The 18,164-nt window shown below is 39.4% G+C and overlaps 1 protein-coding gene across 1 annotated transcript; it reads right to left on the minus strand.

Moving 5' to 3' along the window:
• Nucleotides 1-2,071: 2,071 nt before the first annotated feature.
• On the minus strand, nt 2,072-6,859 carry LOC133659103 (uncharacterized). Its single transcript, XM_062061838.1, has 5 exons — nt 6,832-6,859; nt 6,121-6,726; nt 4,659-4,784; nt 3,869-4,192; nt 2,072-2,086 (listed from the first exon to the last, which is right to left on the minus strand). The coding sequence occupies exons 2-5, from the start codon at nt 6,700-6,702 to the stop codon at nt 2,072-2,074; spliced, it is 1,047 nt and encodes a 348-aa protein (XP_061917822.1). The 5' UTR covers nt 6,703-6,726; nt 6,832-6,859.
• Between the last annotated feature and the right edge of the window lie 11,305 nt (nt 6,860-18,164).

Below are 18,164 nucleotides of genomic sequence, written 5' to 3' on the forward strand. Positions count from 1 at the left end.
CGTGGCCGCGGGGCCAAGTTGGCCTGGCCCCTTGGGGCCTCTGACCCTCTATGGATCGGGGCCAAGTTGGCCTGACCCCTCGGGGCCTCTGGCCCTCTATGGATCATGGCCGCGGGGCCAAGTTGGCCTGACCCCTTAGGACCTCAGGCCCTCTGTGGGTCGCGGCCGCGGGGCCAAGTTGACCTGGCCCCTTGGGGCCTCTTACCCTCTATGGATCGTGGCCGCGGGGCCAAGTTGACCTGGCCCCTTGGGGCCTCTGGCCTTCTGTGGCTCGCGGCCGCGGGGCCAAGTTGGCCTGGCCCTTTGGGGCCTCTGGCCTTCTGTGGGTCGTGGCCGCGGGGCCAAGTTGGCCTGGCCCCTTGGGGCCTCTGACCGTCTATGGATCGTGGCCGCGGGGCCAAGTTGACCTGGCCCCCTGGGGCCTCTGACCCTCTATGGATCGTGGCCGCGGGGCCAAGTTGGCCTGGCCCCTTGGGGCCTCTGACCGTCTATGGATCATGGCCGCGGGGCCATGTTGGCCTGGCCCCTTGGGGCCTCTGGCCCTCTGTGGGTCGCGGCCGCGGGGCCAAGTTGACCTGGCCCCTTGGGGCCTCTTACCCTCTATGGATCATGGCCGCGGGGCCAAGTTGGCCTGGCCCCTTGGGGCTTAAGATTATTATTTTTGCAAAAGTAGTTTTGCTTGGGTCGCGGCCGCGGGGCCAAGTTGGCCTGGCCCCTTGGGGCCTCTGGCCCCCTGGGCCTGGGCCCGGTAGGCCCGGTCATTAATCCACCTATGACTATATGGAGGCAGTGAAGAAATTTGGTGGTTGTCCGAGGATTGTCAGGGGCGATCGGGGCACTGAAAATGTTAAAGTCAGAGACTTTCAGCGTTTTCTCCGTCGCAACATTCATGACGGCTCTGGTATCGACAGCTACATCGAAGGGGCAAGCACAGCAAATCAGCGCATAGAGAGTTGGTGGGGTTTCCTCAGAAGAGAATCAATGGAGTTCTACATCTCTATGTTCACTGACCTGAAGGACCGTGGTTTGTTCGGTGGTACATACTTGGACCGAGGTCTAATTCAGTTCTGCTTTATGAGCTTCATTCAGGTAAGCGACAATGCATTGTTTTATCTATTTTTTCCAAGCAGTCTGCAGAGATGGAATGAATCAACAGTACAACAGTGGCATCTAATGGAAAAACTACTGAATTACAACATTTTCATCCTAAATTGAGGCCCACAAATGTTCGTTTTTTTCTTTTAACATCCTTCCATGAGCAGACAGTGGGTGTGAATATTAGCATCATGTCCATGTGTCTTCTTAATTACTGTTATTGGTGTCCTACGATACCGTATTAATTCATCATCAGTGTCGGGGGGGGGGCAGTGTTTGCTGCCCCCCCCCAGTACAAGCATAGTGGGCAGCAAACACTGTTTTATTCATTTATGTTTATTAATTTATGTATTTATGCTTGCCCTTTTCCACTCATTTTCTCCTCACTTTATCAAAAACCTCAAGATTTAACATAGATTTTTTCAAGTCATCTCATAACTAAATTAAAGAGCACATGATGAGAATAACAAATTGCATATTAATTTACTTTTCTTTCTCTCTGTACTATTTTTCCAGGATGAATTAGACGAGACCATCAATGTGTGGGATGCACATGTCATCAGACCATCAAAGAATGACAGGGTGCCCAGTGGTCGCCCCCGAATCATGTACATGTTCCCAGAACTCTACACAACTTGTGATTGCATTTCCCCAGTGGAGAGAGCTGATGTACTGTTGTGTCAGAGTAACTGCACATTTCGACCAGCAGTGCCATGTGACACAGACATCTACAACATCTGCAACATTCTGATGGTAGAGTCACGGCTGCATCTTCCAGCTGATGCTTATCAAGCATTGGATCTGTACCTGCACCTGAGGAATGAAATAACATCTGCTCTCTAATTTGAGATTAAATTTTATTCAGATTATTCAGGGCTACAACATGTCCACACTGACTACACTTGAACAGTGCTATGCCACAAACATTAAGAACATTTTGCAGCAAAACTGAGGTGCAAATAGGATTGATATGTCACTATATGCACACTGACTACAAAGAGAAACAAAGCACGACATGAAAGAGGAAATCAACAGAACTTAACAACCATATGAAATGTATTGTACTTGCATTGAACAGGAATTTCTTTGTTGAATGATGACAAAAATTCTGAACATCATTCAGAGTCACAATTGTATAAAAGATGCACATGAGAAAATGTAATATTTGTACAAAAAGGGACTTTCACCTATGAGAACAGACCCTGCTGACTTATCAAAATTATTAAACTTAAACTGTCTTGTGGAAAAAAATTGAATCTCAATGTACTAACAATTTAAAGAAAAAATAAGAAAATAAAACAATTTAAGAAATGTAAACGGTCTCTGTTTTAATAAGAACAATAAATGGAAATCTGTAGAAACAGTTTTGCATCAGACAAATGCCATAATAACCTCAGTGTAGAAGATAGATGTGCTTTCCATTCACTACACAATATCCACTGTGAAGCAGTCGCCAGACAAGACATTATCAAATTCTTTGCGAAACTCAGGGTATGTGCTGTAAGTGCATGGTAACTCAAGAACTGCTCCACACGTGTGTGCTACAGGCCTGTGACTTAAACCACACAATGTGTTAAAAATGACTTCAATTGTGTCTTTGCACAGCACAGTAGATCCTGTGCAGAAGCGTAAGAAGATCTCCAATTTTCTTTGGTCGATGCTTCTCACATACCGTAGCAGGTGGTTAAGAGCAGTCTGCTCTTTAGGATTTAGGCTTTCAAATGATGGTTTTATCATCTGGGCCACTTTCTTGTTAGTTGGCCTCTTAGATTCATATAGCTCCATTATGTTGTCTTTGGTTATGAGCATTGGCATAGCATTATGAACACTGGAGTGGAAACAATCAATTATGAACTTTGGCTCTTGAAGAAGAGCTTTGTGTGCCATTGTTAAAATAGCAGCCCGTAAATTGTTTTTAGGGGGAAGGCAGTGTGAGCCCATTCTGGAGAAGACATCAAGTAAGTCCTCCTCAACAGTTTCATCAATGGTACCCTGTAGTGCTTTTTCAAGCGACACACGCTCATTCTCTGAAAGAAATCTGGCAAATGACATCATCAATAGTTCTTCATCCACTGAGCTAACTCCTTTACAACAAGCAAGAACAAAGGCTGGTGACAGTCTGATTGGTAGGATTTTGTGGTCCAGGTATCCTTTCAACCACACTCTTCCGAGAGCTTGCCATTTCTTCTCAGAATAGTCTGGTCGTAGCCTGGGTACTCGTTCATCTTCCCCCTCACACTGGTCCAAGAAGTGGTCCCAGAATGCAGAGTACGCCTCTCTTGACACACCATCACTGTCCATAGCTTTCTCATTTGTAAACTCCATTCTTAGACTAGCATTCAGTACTTTTGGATCCATGAAGACATTAAGGACATCATCAACTATGTTTACTCGTCTTAATTTCAAAATAATGATTTCTTGGTCAAATGGATCTGGTGATGCTGGAAGACTGCTTGATGATACAGGACCATCCTTGATTGTAGAATGCTGCAAGATATTTTAAAAAGGTAATTAGGTGTGATTATTGATTGATTAATCCTTCAGTGAACAGAAAATAATCAAAGATTTTGACAATCAATGTATCAATTAGCATGCAAAAATGGTGATAATGTTGTGGCAAATGAGATTTGGAATGTTTGGATGAAAAATTAATCTAAAAACATAAGCTTAGGGTGAAAGATTTTCGGATGGTAACGTTACAGTTTTTGTACATTTTATAAATGTAAAATGTAATAATTTTACAGGACTGTAAAACGTTAGTGCTACATTGTACCTGCATGCTGCTCAAGTCATCTGGATTCCAGGGAAGAGTGGTGTCTTGAGTATCACTATCATCACCAACAGTGGGTCCAAACTTCACTTCAGAGTCCTCAAGAGATTGTGGAATGGCAGGATTAAGAGCGGAATCTGAGACATCACTTAACAACAGGTCTGCATCTTGATTTGGCACAGGCGTTAAACAGTCATCTTCAGATCCATGCCTTCTTGTTGACTGCTGAGTATGACTGCCAACATCCTCATTAGGTCGTGGATGCAGGAGCTCTGTGTTACCCATCTCAGGAGTTGCTGAACTTGAATGGCTGATTGTCTCTCCTCTCTATTGATAATTTAATATAAAAACCAAGAAAACAAACAAATGTATTATTATTTGTGTAATTATTATATTATCTATAGTTTGAATAATCTCATCCAAGCTGCTATGTATATTCATGTGACTATAACACTCTGCACCTGAGTAAATTATTTGGTGTATGCATTTTTACTTAATGTTGGATTAAACTCAAAGCGTTCGCAGATTTCCATCTTAACTGCAGATTTAAAACTATAAATTATGGTTTCTTAAAGGCCATTTCTGTGTCCTCATATATTTCACCTGTGATTTATAATAAATATAGCTCAGCGCAGATTTGATTTAAATGACACTACAGAAAACTATAACTATAAAAATATGTTTGAATTTTAAAGAATACTGAACATTTTGGTACAATAAAATCTTCAGACAACACAAGTTCTGTACTGTTTAGCACAGACTGGTTCCATAAAAATGCAATACAAGTGCTTACTTGTTCATGGTTTTGCTGCATTGAGCCACTGGGAGCCAGATCTAAATCAGAGGAGCTCTCTGGATGATCCACTTGATTGAGTCTCCTGGTCTTGTTCCTCAAGGATCGTGTCTTCATTGTCCTAGCCTATAAAAAGGTGAGCAGCAAATTGTGAGCTTATAGACTTGACATAGAAATAAGACAATAGATTTATCCTAAAAAATAAATGACATCTGTGAAAGTACAGGTCACATTGAATAGCAGCACAGGTAAGAAAGCAAAGGTGAAACTTATTAAATTGGCTAATGTTTGAGAACAATAAATATGTATCAACATCATATCCATCATACCTGTGCATATGAGACAGGTGTGGTACACAACCATAATCAGTGTTGGCGCTAAGAATTTTCAAAATGGAGTCCCACACTAAATTTTTGGGGTTCCACTTTTTTGTAAGCTTTTCAAAACAAATTACAAATGTATGTATTATCCTGTGCGTGAGTTGAAGTTTTGTCATTTGAAAGCTATTTGAATTTCAAGCCCTTAATGGCCTACTGAAATTAATTATTTTTTTTACAATGTCAGTTTCTCAGATGACATATTGTATATTGTGTTTTGGAAAAAGGTTGTTATAAACGTTACTTCATTCATTAAAAAAATAATACAAAAGAAAACACATTTTAATGCATATGTAAATGTATTCAGTTATAAACATTCATTCACTTTCTTCTTTCCTTCATGGATTCAAACTTTATTGTTTTCTGTATTATTATTTAATAAGTCGTAGGTGTATTTATTTCAGTATAAAAGTGTAAAAACTTTTTTGCTTGGGTCATGAAATGATGATGATGGTGTGCCAGGGCATACATACATTTTTTATTTACGCTTAAATCTCTAGTCTACATTAACTTCAGATGTATCCCTCATTTCTAAGTTTTTTTAATGTTGTTTTGTTTGTTTGTTCTATACCCTTTTTGTCAAAGAAAACTATGTTTTTTTATGGCAAACATCCATCCATCCATCCATTTCTACCGCTTGTCCCTTTCTGGATCACGGGGGGTGCTGGAGCCTATCTCAGCTGCCTTGGATAGGTCAATAATTCATAATAACATTAATTTTGATTGAATATTATGTTTTGAGCAATGACAGTTTTAAAGAAAGAAACATCTTTGTTTTATTAGTCAACATTGCAACTTTTTCTAAATGACATTTCACCTCTAAGCTTTTTCATTCCACTTTTGTTATGTTTTTGTTTATTTTAATAGTATTTTTAGAATGTGCCGTGGGCCTTTAAAACATTAGCTGTGGTCCGCAAATGGCCTGCGGGCCACACTTTTGACACCCCTGCTATAGATAATAAAAAAATAAATCTGATAAGTCTATGGATAAAAAGCAGAGCCTGGTGACGCATGCAATCAATATAAATGGAATACCTACAGTAGCATATGTATTGATATCACAAATGTGGCAGAGGATAAATTACCTTCAGTGGCCTTTTCTGTGTTGGCTCGAAGTCCGATGATTCATCAGAGAGAAGTATAATCTTGTTAGACTTGGTGGCTGTGTAGATGCGTAGCATTTTTAGTTTAGTCTGTTCGTACAGCTGGCCCACCGTGACTTCCCGGGGCACAGGACTGTGACTGTAATCACAAATGTCAAACTCGAAGTCTTCCATCAGTCCTTTTGATGAATGCCCATTTGCAAAAAACAAGCATTTGCCTGTCTCCAACAGTTCACCCATAGTCACTGATTTCTGGACAGACAGATTCCGTGTTCCTCCTCCTTTTCTCGTTCTAACCTGGTGATACATTCCACTCTCAAAGTGGAGCCATCCCATTTCAACCCGCCGGGTGATTTTGGCTGCATTTTTTTGGCCAGTAGCGGTGCCTTGTATGCCAGTGTTAGGAGTTCTTAACCTGTCTCTTAATTTCTGCATGAGGGAGGACTTCACTGTCTCTGCTCCTCCCGACTCTTCGTTTGTCACAGTTCTTTGACGGCAAAATGCTCTGAGCGCAAGTCGATCCCCATATCTTTCGATATACTTGCTTAACTCCTTATCTGTCATAATGCCTATGACATTGGTGTCGATCTGTAAAAAGCAAAACTTTTGCTAAATGGTATTTTCTACAGTAAAATAGCAACATTAAAAGTAGGCAATTTTTTACTTTATATAATAGTTAAAAAATATCCTCACCTTGTCTTCTTTTAGTTTGTTGATGACACTTTCAAGTATATTCCGCATTTGAAGGAACATGAATAAATCTACTGCAGCCATCTTTTTTTAATAAAAGGGAGCAAAACTGCTGAGCAACGGGAGATTATGGGGGAGGGAACGTTTTTGTTGGAAATAGAGCCGAATTAACTTCTAAACTGCCATTTTAACACGCACCTCAAACCACGCGCATGCATCCAATATGCTCTCTCGTGCGCACGCATCCAAAGTTTCTCGTGGCCTCGAGAAAGTTTCTCGTGGCCTCGAGAAAGTTTCTCGTGGCCTCGAGAAAGTTTCTCGTGGCCTCGAGAAAGTTTCTCGTGGCCTCGAGAAAGTTTCTCGTGCGCACGAGAAACTTTTTATTAAAAAAAAAAAAAAAAAAAAATTATTTTTATTTTTATTTTTTTTTATAAAAAGTTTCTCGTGGCCACGAGAAAGTTTCTCGTGGCCACGAGATACATGTCTAAAAAAAAAAAATTCCCATGTCCCTTTAGGGGCTCCGTAATATACCGTATGATAGTTTGTAAAAATAACAATACTTAAATATCTGCTTGTCACTTTGATTTACGGTTTCAAAGCAAGTTATCCATCATTTTGTACGTACAAAAATCAAATAACCAAATACATAGGCAACAATATAATGAGGCGATTATACTTTTACATTCACTGTTACACTGAGGGCAGCCATGAAAAGAAGTTCGACACCCCTGCATTAGAGTATTTAAGTGCTGAAGAACGAGAAGCAAATGTCCCTAATGTTGTATAACGCACACAACAACATAAGTAGCGGTATAGTCATGTGTTTGACATCATGAATCACTAATAACCAATATGTGACTGCCACCAGCCGGCAGAAATGACACCAAACAGTGCTTTACTTAGCAAATGGGAGGCAGAGTGTGATGTGTCCCATGAGGGTGCACAGCATCAGTCAATCCCAATGGGCACACAAGGAGATTAGGGGAGGGGGTTCTCTCTCTCCTTTTACAGAGTGGGTAAAGGGGGGATTTTTGGTGGCCAACACAAAAGGCGAGAGGAGGAGTCACCAGTGCGAGGGAAAGGAGGAGCGAGGGGGGAGTGAGGGTTGATGAATCAGCCAGTGCTTCCTTTGTTGTGCAAATGTTGCAAGTGACTGTTATGGCTGAGGAGGGCTGTGATTGGCTGTCTGGTTTAAATTGTAAGGTGCATTTCTGGGCTGATGGGCTGTTGCTGCCAGACTTTGAACTGTCACACTGGGGAGGAGTGGGAGGGAAACCATGGCCGAGACACAATCGAGCCGGAGAAAAGTCCACAAAGCACTGAAATGGTGTCAAGCAGGGGTCTCCAAAATCCGGCCCGCGGGCAGTCCCAAGTTAAAATAAAATAAAATAAATAAATAAATAAATAAAAAATAAATAAATAAATAAATAAATAAATATATATATATATATATATATATATATATATATATATATATATATATATATATATATATATATATATATATATATATATATATATATATATATATATATATATTTATTTTTTAATTAATTTTTGTTTTTATTAATATTCTGTCCTTTCTAATCCATTTTCTACTGGTTGTTACTCTCGGTGTCTCCTAGCCGCTCAGGCAAATCATATTGTCTAAAAATGCATTTTCCGCGCTCGGAATATATATATATATATACTGTATATATATATATATATATATATATATATATATATATATATATATATATATATATATATATATATATATATATATATATATATATATATATATATATATATATATATATATATATAGTCGAGGTTACTGTGGTTTATCCGTTATACTGTGCTCAATACCGCGGTAGAGCGGACGATACATCAGAAAAAAACACAGAGGCTATTTCATCCCTACAAGCCTGTTTTACAGGTTTCCCTGCTCTTCAGAGGATTTTATTATAAATTGTATTATAAAATACCCTGAACAGCAGGAAAAAACACAGAGGCTATTTCATCCCTACAAGCCTGTTTCGCAGGTTTCCCTGCTCTTTAGAGGATTTTAATTATATATTTTATTATAAAATACCCTGAACAGCAGGAAAAAACACAGAGGCTATTTCATCCCTACAAGCCTGTTTCGCAGGTTTCCCTGCTCTTCAGAGGATTTTATTATATATTTTATTATAGAATCCCCTGAACAGCAGGAAATAACACAGAGGCTATTTCATCCCTACAAGCCTGTTTTACAGGTTCCCCTGCTCTTCAGAGGATTTTATTATAAATTGTATTATAAAATACCCTGAACAGCAGGAAAAAACACAGAGGCTATTTCATCCCTACAAGCCTGTTTCACAGGTTTCCCTGCTCTTCAGAGGATTTTAATTATATATTTTATTATATAATCCCCTGAACAGCAGGAAATAACACAGAGGCTATTTCATCCCTACAAGCCTGTTTCGCAGGTTTCCCTGCTCTTCAGAGGGGATTTTATTATATATTTTATTATAAAATCCCCTGAACAGCAGGGAAACCTGCGAAACAGGCTTGTAGGGATGAAATAGCCTCTGTGTTTTTTCCTGACCTAACGTATATATACAGTCACGGGATTAAAGGCCTCGCCTTTTCTCCTCCAAACATATTGCTGGGTATTGTGGCCAAACAGCTCAATTTTTGTTTCATCTGACATCACATGGACAAAGATAAGACCTTCTGGAGGAAAGTTCTGTGGTCAGATGAAACAAAAATTGAGCTGTTTGACCACAGTAACCAGCAATATGTTTGGAGGAGAAAGGGTGAGGCCTTTAATCCCAGGAACACCAATCCCAGCGTGAAGCATGGTGGTGGTAGTATTATGCTCTGGGCCTGTTTTGCTGCCAATGGAACTGGCGCCTTAAATGGGACAACGAAAAAGGAGGATTACCTCCAAATTATTTAGGACAACCTAAAATTATCAGCCCGGAGGTTGGGTCTTGGGTGCAGTTGGGTGTTCCAACAGGACAATGACCACAAACACACGTCAAAAGTGATAAAGGAATGGCTAAATCAGGCTACAATTAAGGTTTTAGAATTGCCTTCCCAAAGTCCTGACTTAAACGTGTGGACAATGCTGAAGAAAAAAGTCCATGTCAGAAAACCAGCAAATTTAGCTGAACTGCACCAATTTTGTCAAAAGGAGTGGTCAAAAAGTCAACCAGAAGCTTGTGAATGGCTACCAAAAGTGCCTTATTGCAGTGAAACTTGCCAAGGGACATGTAACTAAATATTAACATTGCTGTATGTATACTTTTGACCCAGCACATTTGCTCACATTTTCAGTAGACCCATAATAAATTCATAAAAGAACCAAACTTCATGAAGGTTTTTTGTGACCAACAAGTATGTGCTCCAATCACTCTATCACAAAAAAATAAGAGTTGTAGAAATTATTGGAAACTCAAGACAGCCATGACATTATGTTCTTTACAAGCGTATGTAAACTTTTGATCGCGACTCTATATATATATATAATAAATAATGATAAATGGGTTATACTTGTATAGTGCTTTTCTACCTTCAAGGTACTCAAAGTGCTTTGACAGTATTTCCACATTCACCCATTCACACACACATTCACACACTGATGGCGGGAGCTGCCATGCAAGGCGCTAACCAGCACCCATCAGGAGCAAGGGTGAAGTGTCTTGCCCAAGGACACAACGGACGTGACTAGGATGGTAGAAGGTGGGGATAGAACCCCAGTATTCAGCAACCTTCCGATTGCTGGCACGGCCACTCTACCAACTTCGCCACGCTGTCCCCATATATATATATATATATATATGTATATGACGTGCGGTGAGGTTCATGGCTGGTGAGGCACTGACTTCATCACAGTCAGATTTACAAACATATGAACCCTAAAGAGTATCTTATTCACCATTTGATTGGCAGCAGTTAACGGGTTATGTTTAAAAGCTCATACCAGCATTCTTCCCTGCTTGGCACTCAGCATCAAGGGTTGGAATTGGGGGTTAAATCACCAAAAATTATTCCCGGGCGCGGCGCCGCTGCTGCCCACTGCTCCCCTCACCTCCCAGGGGGTGATCAATGGGATGGGTCAAATGCAGAGGACACATTTCACCACACCTGGTGTGTGTGTGTCAATCATTGGTACTTTAACTTAACTTTACACATACAAACTGTAGCACACAAAAAAGCATATTTAATAAAAACAATTTTTTATTATGGTCTTACCTTTACTTATAAATGAAGTCCATGCCCCGCTGTTGTGCCGGATTAATGCACCCCCTGACGGGAGTGTTATATCAACTAAAGCCCACACTTAAACTTTCCGCGTGCAAGATTTAATCTATTTAAAAAAGTTATTTAATAAGAAGCCAAAAAGTGCAAAAACAATAATGTTCATGTTGGAGGAGTTGTGAATGAATGAAATATGAAATCCGTGCTGCAGTCTGCAGGTGTACCTAATGTTGTGGCCCTGCGGTCATTCACAACTCCTCCAACACAAACATTATTGTTTTTGCACTTTTTGGCTTCTTATTAAATCACTTTTTTAAATAGTGTAACCGAGGGTTTATAAATGTCGCCTATACTGTATGAAACTACAAAATAATAAACACGGAGGCTCCAGTTTACACGAGGACCACTTGATTTACCTTCTTTCAAAAACCTCCGCTCCACTCCGTGTCATCACTTCCACTCTTAGCGCCTTCAAAATAAGAGCGCAAGGCATATACTGTATAACAGCGTGTAACAGGAATTAACATCACAAAGAGGAAAGCCCATAAAAATAAGTTACAATAGATTCAATCTTGCACGTGGAAAGTTTAAGTGTGGGCTTTAGTTGACATATATATATATATATATATATATATATATATATATATATATTGGGTTAAAACAATTTGGCCGGGGTCCGGGCTATATATATATATATATATATATATATATATATATATATATATATATATGTATGTCAGAGAAGTAATAGCACAGGCTACATATTGGGGGTGAATATTTTGACAAATGGTAGGTATTGGAGACCCAGATAGACTGACTGCAAATAAAAAGTTTTAATTAAGAAAGTGATAAAAGGCTTAACATTGTTGTGTTAAGTCAGGGGTGTCAAACTCATTTTCATTGAGGGCCACATCGCAGGAATGGCTGCTTTCAGAGGGCCGATTTTTAAAAAAAATGTATTGACATTATGCATACGGGTAATAACCTGTGATTAATTATGATTAATCGAAATGCATATGCATTTGATTATTAGATTTTGTTATGTATAACTTGCTTTAAAATCACAAATAAAGGTGACAAGCAGATATTTAAGTATTTGTTTTTATCTCACAAAAATAGTTTTGCAATACAGTACATAATAATATAATTGGCATGATCAGATAATGTTAAAGTTTAAAATATGCATTTTTTTGAAAGAACATTGCATTTAGTAAAAAAAAAAATATATATATTTTATTGAAACCCATTTATTCCAGGCTTTCGTGGGTCACATAACATGATGTGGCGGGCCGACACATGTGGGTGATATTAATTCAGACATTATTTTGTATTTGTATTTTTTTCCTCAATAAAGGTCGATCTTCAAAAGTGTTTTCGTACTACATTTTTTTCAATGCCCAAAATATGAAGACGCCGGCCAAATTCTGATGCTAAAATTTGTTTTAAATTAAGAAAGTGATTAAAAGGCTTAAAAATGTTGTGTTAAGTGATATTAATTCAGACATTTTTGTTTCTATTTGTATTTTTTTCCTCAATAAAAGGTCCATCTTCAAAAGTGTTCATACTGTTTTTCAATGAAATGATGTACATTTTGAGTAGACTGTGCAGCATCTTTAGAAAAATAAATAACTTTTTTTTTTTTTTTTTTTTTTACCCGCTAAGCAAACTTTGGGGGCATATTTGACGTCCCATTTTACATTTCTGTTTATTTTATTCCAATTCAAATTTGGGTAGAGACTCAGATGAACAGGAGTAGAAAGAATCAAATGACTGCATTATTATTTTGTGAGACAAGGCTCACTATGCCACCCTTGCCGATGTAGAAGATACATCCATCCATCCATTTTCTACCGCTTATTCCCTTCGGGGTCGCTGGAGCCTATCTCAGCTACAATCGGGCGGAAGGCGGGGTACACCCTGGACAAGTCGCCACCTCATCACAGGGCCAACACAGATAGACAGACAACATTCACACTCACACACTAGGGCCAATTTAGTGTTGCCAATCAAGCTATCCCCAGGTGCATGTCTTTGGAGGTGGGAGGAAGCCGGAGTACCCGGAGGGAACCCACGCAGTCACGGGGAGAACATGCAAACTCCACACAGAGGCCGGGATTGAACTCACGACTACTCAGGACCTTCGTATTGTGAGGCAGACGCACTAACCCCTCTTCCACCGTGCTGCCTACAACATGTTTAAAATTATACATGTATAATAAAGAGAATAAAACAATAATCCCATAGGCGTTTAATGGTGTTCTACACCCGAGGTGTCATAGTCGTTTTCACTGAGGGCCACACCGCAGTTATGTTTGGCCCCAGAGGGCTGCGTCTAACAGTGAATACTATTATTACACCATTTTTTAATGCATTTTATTAGTATATTTTAAACAAACCAAAATGTAAAAAAAATATGGTAAGTTGCAATAATTTCACTTCAAAATGTTGTGTATTTTACTGTAAATGGAAAAACAGTACTGCTGTTTTTAAGGTAGAAAAAATGCAGTTCAGTTGCCAAAAAAAAATTTTTTTTTACTGTAAATAAAAAAGACTGCAATTTTACAGTAAAATTTTAGCACCTGAGCTGCCTTTTTTTTTTTTAATTTACCGCCAATCAATAGTAGATTTTTGCGTGTATCACTGTAATGCCAAAATGACACCACCGTTTATTACAGTAAAAAAAAGTACTGTTTTTTTTCATTTCGGGAAAAATGCTGTAAAAACCACAGTAAATTTCACAATTTTAACACTTTTACATTGCACAATTTGATGGATAACTTGCTTTGAAATAATTATTATTAGTATTTATTTATGTTAAAAAAAATGGTTTGAATGTTTGATAATATATTTTGGCATAATTAGACAATATTTAAGATAACATCATTTGCGATTACATGGAGTACATATATATTTTTTTCTCCCAAAATACAAATAAATAAATCATTTAGTAAGAAAAGTTATAGTACTTTATTGATACATATTATTTCCAGGCTTTCGAGGGCCAAATAAAATAAAGTGGCGGGCCACATCTGGCCCCTCGGGGCCTTTTTAAAACTTTTTTTTTTTTTACCGCCAATCAACAGTAGATTTTTCCGTGTATTACTGTAAATGCCAAAACGGCACCACAGTTTATTACAGTAAAAAAAAGTACTGTTTTTTTTCATTTGGAGAAACATGCTGAAAAACCACAGTCAATTTCACAATTTTACCATGAAATCTATTGCTACTTTTATTTGACGGATAACTTGCTTTGAAATCATTATTATTAGTATTTATGTCTATTTAAAAAAATGGTTTGAATGTTTGATAATATGTTTTGGCATAATTAGACAATATTTAAGTGAACATCATTTGCGATTACATGGAGTACATATATATTTTTTTCTCCCAACAGAAATAAAAAATAAATCATTTAGTAAGAAAAGTTACAGTATTTTATTGATACAAATTATTTCCAGGTTTTCGAGGGCCAAATAAAATGTAATAAAATGCACCACAGTTTATTACAGTAAAAAAAAGAACAGTTTTTTTTCATTTTGAGAAAAATGCTATAAAAAAACACAGTAAATTTCACAATTTTACCATGAAATCTATTGCTACTTTTACATTGCACAATTTGACGGATAACTTGCTTAGAAATTAAATATTATTAGTATTTATTTCTATTTAAAAAATGGTTTGAATTTTCGATAATATATTTTGGCATAATTAGACAATATTGAAGTTAACATCTGTGGAAGACTTGCTCTTCCGGGTTCTTAAGACCACCAATTATGGACATGGCCGCCTCGTTCATCTTTCTGAACAATGATTTATTTTGCAATAAATGTTTTTTGTGTTCGTTTTCAGTCATTTCTGTCCGTCTCGCCCTCACTCTTGTTCGTGCTCGGATTTTCTCTCCACCATCAACAACCCCTCTCCTTCCCGGCTGCTGCCCTTTAGCAGAGCGACGGTGATTAGATAAGCCAGCCCAGGTGTGCCATCTACGCACCTGTCGCTAATCTCGAAACCGGTCCTGGCACACCCTGCTTCGCTGCAGGTCCGCAGGCCACGCCCCCCCACAACATCATTTATAATAATAATAATAATAATAATAGATTTTATTTGTAAAAAGCACTTTCCATAGAGTAAACAACCTCAAAGTGCTACAGTGTATTACATTTTTTTTATAATAAAAATAAAAACATCAAAAATAAAAATAAAAAGATAATAAAAATAAATAAAAATGAAAACTAGAACAGCCTAATAGCTAGTGTAGTGGATTGTCCAAAGCTTAAGCAGGCAACAAAAGTAGTTTAGTACAACACATTTATTTACCCATTATCAGAAGTGCAGGTTGAATTAAGTTGTCCGTGCAGACTCCGGAGCACACAAGACACACACACAAGCCCAAATCTCTCTCGAGTCCCGGTCTTCTGCCATTTTTTATATGTCTCTTGTGCGTCACTGTTTTTATCTCGTGCGTCATGATTGTTTTTGCAACATCCTTGGACTCCCCAATCATACCCAAACAACCAAAACATTCTGTAGACAGGTTGGCACGACTTAATATTCACTTTTGTCCCACACCCGGGGACACAGAATAGAAGAGAAATCAAATGAGCATACATTCTTGACAGACATGAACTATAGGTCAAAGGTCAGAAATTCTACTACATACCCTCCTTCCAGGGTTCTAAAACCCTGGACCATACCAATTTCTGACGTAGACCACTAACTTAAATCTCTACCACAGATAGAGGCAAAAACCTCAATGTTTTTATACGAGGCAAAAATTCCGTCTATGACCCTCCTTCAGAGCGATCGCTGTTACCAGCCTGCAGTAAAACCATCTCACAGAACACAATTAGTGGCCTACCCTTTGATTTAGTAAAGGAATAACAAATACTTAGATCATGAACATAATTAGATGAATGTATATAGACTTATGGCTGTAAGACATTTGCAAAAATATTTTTCCCGTACAGTACAGATAAGAACGAAATTTCGTTGCATTAGCTGGTTGGCAGTGCAGGATAAAAAAAAGCAATAAGGTGCAAATATAAATAAATAGATTACTGTAAAGATAAATATATTGCACTTTTGCATATGCATCTACGTTTATGGATGTATGTTATATTGTCTTTATATTCCAGCGAGTTCATCCATTTTTGGGGGGAATTGAGGGGATTATTATGATGCGTTCAAGAGTCTTACGGCCTGAGGGAAGAAGCTGTTACAGAACCTGGAGGTTCTGCTACGGAGGCTGTGGACCTCTTTCTAGAGTCCAGCAGTGAAAACAGTCCTTGGTGGGGTTGGGAGGAGTCTCTGCAGATTTTCTGAGCCCTGGTCAGGCAGCGGCTTTTTGCGATCTCCTGGATAGGAGGAAGAGGAGTCCTGATGATCTTTTCCGCTGTTCTCACCACTCTCTGCAGAGACTTCCAGTCTGAGGCACTGCAGGCTCCAGCCCAGACAGAGATGCTGTTGGTCAGCAGGCTCTCTATAGTGCCTCTGTAGAATGTGGTGAGAACGGGGGGAGGGAGCTGTGCTCTTTTCATCCGACGCAAAAAGTGCATGCGCTGCTGAGCTCTTTTTACAAGAGCTCCGTTGTGTAGGGACCAGGTCATATTGTCAGTTATCTGCACCTCCAGGAACTTGGTGCTGCTTACCATCTCCACCGCTGTGCCATTGATGAAGAGTGGAGCGTGGCTGGACTGGTGCTTCCTGAAGTCGACGATCTCCTTGGTCTTGTCGACGTTCAGGACCAGGTTGTTGGTTCTGCACCAGTCAACCAGATGTTTCACCTCCTCCCTGTAGTCCATGTCGTTGTTGTCACGGATGAGGCCCACTACTGTTGTGTCGTCCGCATACTTCACAATGTGGTTAGTAGTGGACCTGGCGCAGCAGTAATGGGTCATCAACGTGAACAGCAGCGGACTCAGGACCCAGCCCTGGGGGGAGTCGGTGCTCAGGGAGATGGCACTGGAGGTGTTGTTGCCCACTCTCACAGACTGGGGTCTGTCTGTGAGGAAGTCAAGCAGCCAGTTGCATAGGGGGGTACTGAATCCAAGGGGGGGCCAATTTGCTCACCAAGTGCTGCGGGATGATGGTGTTGAATGCCGAGTTGAAGTCCAGAAACAACATCCGCACGTGTGTGTCCTTTCCTTCCAGATGTGCTAAGCTCAGGTGGAGTACAGAGGAGATGGCGTCCTCTGTGGAGCGGTTAGGGCGATAAGCAAACTGGTATTGGTCGAATGTGGGGGGAAGTGTGGAGACAATGTATTCCTTTACCAGCCTCTCGAAGCACTTCATTACAGATGTTTTTTGGGATAAGTCAGTATTTTAACAAAAAAGTGTTTGATTGTGAGGCATTAAAAGCCACAAAATGCAACGGGTCCATCAGACCCACAAACACTGGCTGAGTAACAACAATATGAACACCACACAAGGGGTTATAAGAAGGGTTTTTAAGCCTTTTTTAAAAGCATCCACAGTCTGTGGTGCCCTCAGGTGGTCAGGGAGAGCGTTCCACAGACTGGGAGCGGCGGAGCAGAAAGCCCGGTCTCCCATTGTTCGCAGCTTTGTCCTCTGAGGTTGGAGGAGGTTAGCCTGTCCGGAGCGGAGGTGTCGTGTGATTACATGGAGTACTTTTTTTCCCCTCCCAAATTAGAAATAAATCAATCATTTAGTAAGAAACGTTATATAGTACTTTATTGACACATATTATTTCCAGGCTTTCGAGGGCCAAATAAAATGAAGTGGCGGGCCACATCTGGCCCCCTGGGGCCTTGAGTTTGACACCTGTTTTCCACACCAAACTCATTACATTATACCTTTATGGACCTTGCTTTGTGCACTGAAAATAAGAGTATTTAAAATCTTGTAAAAAAAAAAGAGGTAATAATCCAACCCTAGATTAATTAGGACTTTTGTCCTCAAATAGGTACAATCTCATTATTAATAATTGTAGAGTGATTTTGAAAAATGTGATTGTTATTACCATTTACGCGGAGTTGCTGAAAGCAATACCTCCACTCTGACTCCACTCCATGTTTTTCAGGTCACCACCGGTCCCACACCAGGAGCAGTGTTTGAATAAGGCACCATGCTTGAAGTTGAAGCTGCCC

This window comes from Entelurus aequoreus, linkage group LG10 (assembly GCF_033978785.1).
Source record: "Entelurus aequoreus isolate RoL-2023_Sb linkage group LG10, RoL_Eaeq_v1.1, whole genome shotgun sequence".
NCBI classification, from domain to species: domain Eukaryota; kingdom Metazoa; phylum Chordata; class Actinopteri; order Syngnathiformes; family Syngnathidae; genus Entelurus; species Entelurus aequoreus.

Excerpts from the sequence above, each read along its gene's own strand:
- LOC133659103 (XM_062061838.1), bottom strand. The coding sequence starts at position 6,702 with ATGACAGATAAGGAGTTAAGCAAGTATATCGAAAGATATGGGGATCGA. Across the intron at positions 4,785-6,120 it reads CACAGAAAAGGCCACTGAAG|GCTAGGACAATGAAGACACG; the intron begins GTAATTTATCCT and ends ACCTTTTTATAG. Across the intron at positions 4,193-4,658 it reads TGCAGCAAAACCATGAACAA|AGAGGAGAGACAATCAGCCA; the intron begins GTAAGCACTTGT and ends AATTATCAATAG.